Raw genomic sequence first — 6,188 nt, 5'->3', positions numbered from 1 at the left:
ACCATAGTGAAGGAAGCATCGCATGGGTAGCCCCTTGCGATGGCAGAATTGAAAGAATGTAAATTTCAACTCTGCATTAAAATACATTTGCCAAAGTGACTTATCTACAATGCCTATCGAAAATATGAAACAATTTGTGGTAAAAAGACCTGAATAACAGCACAACAAAGGTCTTGAAAAGAATACTTTTAAGAAGTCTTTGCCTGCCGACGACGGATGAATTCGAGCTCATCGTAACAAAAAGACCTAGTCAGGCACCTGTGTTGGAATTCTTTTCTTCAAAATAGGCTTCGTTGACGTGTTTAGAGTTTCCTTTTCAATACGTTTTTAACTGGTATACATCTAGAAATCTTAATATGTTAGTGCTATATTGCCCAAGAAAGTTGAAATCAGTACAGCCACTGAAGCTCACAGGTAGGCTAGAAGGTGATACAAGCGTGAAATTCCTCGTAGGCTGTTTATCGGTCGGTGATCACATTCTCATACTCCTTTATTAAATTAAGAAGCATTAAACGCTGAGAATCGGCTACTGGGGGTGCACGCTCCATATTCCTGTTAGGTTGCTTGCGTATTTCCTAACTTTGTTTACATTTTCGCGAGAAACCAGGGCAGCAAATATCAAGTACACAAAATATACTACAGATATGCAGTATCTTTTTCTAATGAATAGTAAAGCATAAAGACATTTTAATTCAATATCACTGTAATAAGAGAAATTGTCTATAATGCTGATACAGCCTTGTAATAATAGATTCCAGGCATTTCATTTCCTGTAACCGCATATGTTTGTAAGCCTGTTTAACCAGTGAGGCAATGCGATGGGGGTTGGGGGGTTTCGGGGGTGTCGTACGATTTCTGGATACCACGACAGCCCTTCGTTTGGGACCATACAACCGCGATCGCCTTCGTATTGACAAACGCGATCGTATGATTTCTGGATATGGCCCTGTGTTTTTCAGCAACTTTGGAGAGCACAGAGAGAATAGAAATTGGCTTGTAATTACTGCACTCTGCAGATGTGCCACTCTTTGGAACAGGCTCTGTATTACTAAGCTTGTGCTCGTCTGCAAAGATAAAAATCTCTAGAATCTACTGAGCCTAGGAGACAACACACTAGGAACGTTTTTTAAAAAACAAAGAGAAGAAACCATCAGGATCTTCTCCACGCCAGCTATCAAGATTATGCAGAATTTTCTTAACATCCCTGAAGCAAATGCAAATTTTGTAAGAACAGATTCAGGATGACAAGTATCAGGGAGAGGGACATCCTCAGCTGATTGCTAAGCTTCAAAAGCTTGATGAAGCAGTTCAGCCTTTTCCCTGCGCTAGTTAACCAATCTGCCATCATCTGTCAGTAGTGGTGGAATGGAAGACGAGCCAGACCCAAAGAAGGAAGATGCCAGCTTGGTCCACCACAGATAAAGCTGAGTAATTCGTTTAAGTTTCCTCTTCAAGGAATTATGTAATTTCTCTCGGCTGTATGGGAAGACATTTTGTTGATGGGAATGTAACTCTGCTCTCCAGAATAAGGCAGATGGTTCGTGCAGTGACAAGGGGCGAGATGCAGATCTATCAACATTTGTATTGGAAACTTTGTTTCTAATACAATGGTATACTTTCTCCTTACAAGAATATCAGCAGGGTTTGATGTGAGAACTGAAGCTGGAGCTTATACCATCATTTCCTTTAATAATAATAAAAAAATAGACGCCATTGCAATAAAATAGGACAAAATTGGCAAAATCGATATCATGGACGAAGAATTTTATCATGACATAACACGCGACAACTTAGCAATATAGAACAGCATATGAGACACCTAACAAATAAACCCTCTCAATAACGATGCCAGTTATTTTATAGAACCATCAGGAAAATGTTTGAGGACAAGAACAGCACAGAATTTTTGGAAAATTCAGGAATATTACTGAAAACTTCCTTATTTTTATGTCATCCCAAAATACACAAATTCCAATCTCTAAGACCTATTACCTCAAGCGCTTTTTAAAACTTTTATATCTTTTCAATGAACAAGTAAAACACACACACACACACACACACACACACACACACACACAGAGAGAGAGAGAGAGAGAGAGAGAGAGAGAGAGAGAGAGAGAGAGAGAGAGAGAGAGGGAGAGAGAGAGAGCGCCAACATTTGTATCAGCATTCACCACAAGGAAAATCATGAAGAATGATCAAACTAATATTTCAGGTAATGAAAAAGAAAACTGTCTAAAAATGTCTTTGATCTAGCCTGGGTCATAGTTTGCCACTTAAGTCCACTGAGCCAGATGCAAGTCAGCCTAGTGCTCATATCTGGCCCGTAGGTGCCCTTGGCTCAGAGAAATTCACTACTGTGTCCCCCAGTCATTAGGGGTCAATATCTATATGTATATCCAACGTCAAAATATAATACTGCAGGTGCAGAGGAATTAATTATATTTCTCTCTTTCAGCTCTCAAAATCTCTGATGCTGCAATAAACCATCCGTCATACCTTCTCATTAATTTCCCCACTTTCTCTCTTTCATTTGCAGTGTCATAAAAACTTGACCTCAAGCACTGGATCTGTTTCGGAGGAAGAATTTTCTGGATTAAGTTGCCCAGAACATGAAATTCGCATCCAGGTTGGTGTAGCCATTCTGTTCACATGCCAAGATCTAGTACTACAGGTGTCATCCCTACAGTATTGCGTGTCTGTAAGTGAGATGGAGAAAGGGGAGAAGAAGAAAGACAATAGAAAAATTGGTGGTGGGATGCGTTGCATGTACAGGTGGGATGACAATGACAATGATATCTCGAATAATGGCGGAAAGAGAAAACATGACAGGACACCCCATATAAAAAGTTCGGTTACAAGTAATGCTGAGGATGGTGATGCCCCCGTGAAGAGGAATAGTAAAAGAGGCGATGCAAGACGAAGTAATGACTCCAGCAAGGACCCAACAAGGGAAATTGAAAGGATGGAGAAAAGATTAGAAAAGGTGGAGGCTAAACTTGAACAGACGAAGGCACTGGGAAAAGAACGAATGACTCAGAGGCTGGCTATGGAGATAGAAAGGACCAAGGGAAGACTGAAATACCTGAAGAGCAATCATAATCATAATAAGGTCAAACTGAAGTCGTCCGATAGTGGGGAGGAGAAAAAAACTAAAAAAAAACTGGTGAAGTTGACCTCGAAATTGCAAAAACATGAACAAAAAATTGAAAAACTAGAAAATAAAATAACCAAGCTGCAAGGAAAGACAAATAAAAAAAGGCAGTTGGCTAAATTAAAAAATAAAGTAAGTAAGCTCCAATCTAAGTCTGAGATACTGCAAAACAAAATCAATGAATTGCAGTCACTTTTGGGAACGACGGTGGGTCACACGGACGATACAAATGATAGTGGTTACACGGATGTCAGTGACGATAAACACGATGACGTTAATGATCCTGATAATTCAGATGATGTCAGTGATGATGATTCCACAGATGGGGACAGTGACGACGATGATATGAATGATACTGATAATTCAGATGACGTCAGTGGTGATGATTCCCTAGATGGGGACATTGATAACGATGATATCAATGATACTGATAATTCAGATGACGTCAGTGATGATGATTCCCCAGATGGGGACAGTGACAACGATGAAACGAATGATCCTGATCATTCAGATTATGTCAGTGGCGATGATTCGCCAGATGGTGATGGCGATGACGACGACTCGCCAAGAATAGGAGACTGGCCAGGACCTGTGAACGAAGGGATTGGTAAGCCTAAAGGGGAACGGTTGGGGAAAGAGAGCGAGAAGAATTTTGGGAAGACACGGAAGGGCGAAGGGAAGGGTAACGGAAAGGAACAGTCTTTCTGTGGGCCTCAAGACCAACCTATCACCATCAACTCTCAGACTGGAGAAATTGGTCTTTCAGTACGCCCAAAGGGTCCAAAGAAAGGAAGTGGGGGGAAGCCTTCAATGCCTCATTACAGTGGGAGCAGTAACGATTCACATGGTAATGTCACACAAGATCCTGCAGACTCAGTTGTGGTGATGATTCCTTCCGAAGTTAAATATACCTGTTCATGGAGCCCTGCTTCCCCTTAAAGTAACCAAAAGACAAAGGTTCCCCATGTAGGTCTTCGTGAAGTCAATAACCTTGTTCTTGGAGTCCTTCAGCACCTTGAGGTAAAAAAGGTAAGAAATTCCAAATGTGGGTCCTCATAAATGTAGTGTCCTCATAAATTTAAAGTAAATCAAAGACAAAAAATTCCAAAAGCAGTCTTTACTCCTTTTCATGATAGGCAAAAATAATCTCTAGTTTTCTAGTCACCGATTAATCAAGGCGGCTTCTTGTTTATAATTAGATTAAAACCAAGCATTTGCAAGACGATTAGCAGTCTGTTTTGCATTCATATTTCAAGATTTTCTGCATGTAAAATGTACAATAAAAGATTTAAAATTATTCATTTTCTGTTTTAACAATTCGCCTTCATCAAAGATCTCACTTCAGTGCAAATATGGTACTCCTCAAGTACTGAATGTAAGGACAGTACTTTAAGAATGAAAACTGCGTATGCTTGCATAACATCATGTATATAGCTTGATGATAAATAACATGGCCAAGGACAGGTAGAACATTTGATTTAACGAGCTTTCGTGGGATATAACCTTATCACCAGACTGAAAAATTATTGCCAAAACGTAGAAATCACTGAAATTACAGTAAAATGAACTGTCTTACTAAAACCTTAAGTAAAAACCTAATAAAACAAAAAAGATAAGAAAGTACAACCTAAAATGTATCATAAAAATACGAACATAAAAACGCAAACATAGAAAAAGATAAGTAAACTAAAAGTACCATGCACAAAATAAAATGGCCAACGACCTGTTGCCTTCTAAGAAATCATACAGTTGCTAGTTGTATACCGGACAAGTTGTTATTCAGTTCTGGTTTCATCTCTTTATAACCAGCGATTCTGAAATGAGAAGGTACAGTCTATTTGAGCAAAAAGACAGTACTTTAAAATTCAGGTCAGTGAATAGATGGTCTTGTGCCAAACTGTGCTCTCTTATGGCTAAAGGGGTGTTTTTGAAAGAGGAAACTTTGTTCTAACAGAAAGACCTGTGTTTTGAAATTCTCTTTCAAAACCACCCATTTCACCGATAAGAGCGCACAGTCTGGCACAAGACCATCTACTCACTGACCTGGATTTTAAAGTACTGTTTTATTGCTCAAATACACTGGACCTTTTAATTTCAGTCACGTGAGTCTAATGAATAGTATTAGCCTAGGAACTTTAGGGTTTTGAGGTGAAATAACTAGATAACAGCTGAAACTTGGTACACATGTAGAGATTTGTGACTTGGACAACATATCAAAAGTCCCATGGCCTCCCGCGCTTGCGTTAGCCGCCGCATTGGAATTCTCTTAAAATAATAGTTTTATATATATATATATATAAAAAAAAATACACTCAATAAAAGTTACTCAGAACTTATTGTTTTATAACACTGACTAGGTCATTTTACAAAAATATGTAAATTTATATTGGAAAAAAGCAAAACTATTGAAATTTGAGTAATAACTTTATTTTCAAAGACAATTTTCACAGAAATGGTGGCCTGTATGAAAAAATGCTTCAAAACAAAAGTTGTAGAACGAACTTTCTCCTTTCGATATATATATATATATATATATATATATATATATATATATATATATATATATATATATATATATATATATATATATATATATATATATATATATATATATATATACACACACACAAGTTCATGCATAATTTAAAAAAATAAGGAAGTTATGAGGGGAAGTTAAGCAGAAACCCAAAGGGTCACTCATACAAAATCGAACAGTATTTTTTGTAATAAAATAATACTTAAATAGCAAACATTCTGCTGAATTACTGAACAATAATGTCTTTATATACATCATTATGTTCTTCTTAATAATGATATCGGAAATTACACTAAAAGGAACTTATGCAAATTACCCTTTTTCAGAATCAAATAAGGTGCCTGAAAAACATGATATTTATAATAATGAACTATGTCGGACAAATCTTTTGTGTAGAAATTATGATACATACCGTATTTTGATATATATATATATATATATATATATATATATATATATATATATATATATATATATATATATATATATATATATATA

At 37.1% G+C, this 6,188-nt stretch overlaps 1 protein-coding gene across 1 annotated transcript; it reads left to right on the top strand.

Annotated features, from left to right (window-relative positions):
• The first annotated feature begins 2,710 nt into the window (after nt 1-2,710).
• LOC136825214 (dentin sialophosphoprotein-like) lies at nt 2,711-4,093 on the top strand. Its single transcript, XM_067081239.1, has one exon. The coding sequence runs from the start codon at nt 2,711-2,713 to the stop codon at nt 4,091-4,093; it is 1,383 nt and encodes a 460-aa protein (XP_066937340.1).
• The last annotated feature ends 2,095 nt before the right edge of the window (nt 4,094-6,188 follow it).

Source organism: Macrobrachium rosenbergii, chromosome 37 (genome assembly GCF_040412425.1).
Source record: "Macrobrachium rosenbergii isolate ZJJX-2024 chromosome 37, ASM4041242v1, whole genome shotgun sequence".
NCBI lineage: Eukaryota > Metazoa > Arthropoda > Malacostraca > Decapoda > Palaemonidae > Macrobrachium > Macrobrachium rosenbergii.
Note: the sequence above shows the minus strand (reverse complement) of the source record. Positions and strands in the feature narration are given on the sequence as shown.

What these genes read in the sequence shown, in the direction of transcription:
- LOC136825214 (XM_067081239.1), top strand. Translation starts at nt 2,711, where the DNA reads ATGGAGAAAGGGGAGAAGAAGAAAGACAATAGAAAAATTGGTGGTGGG.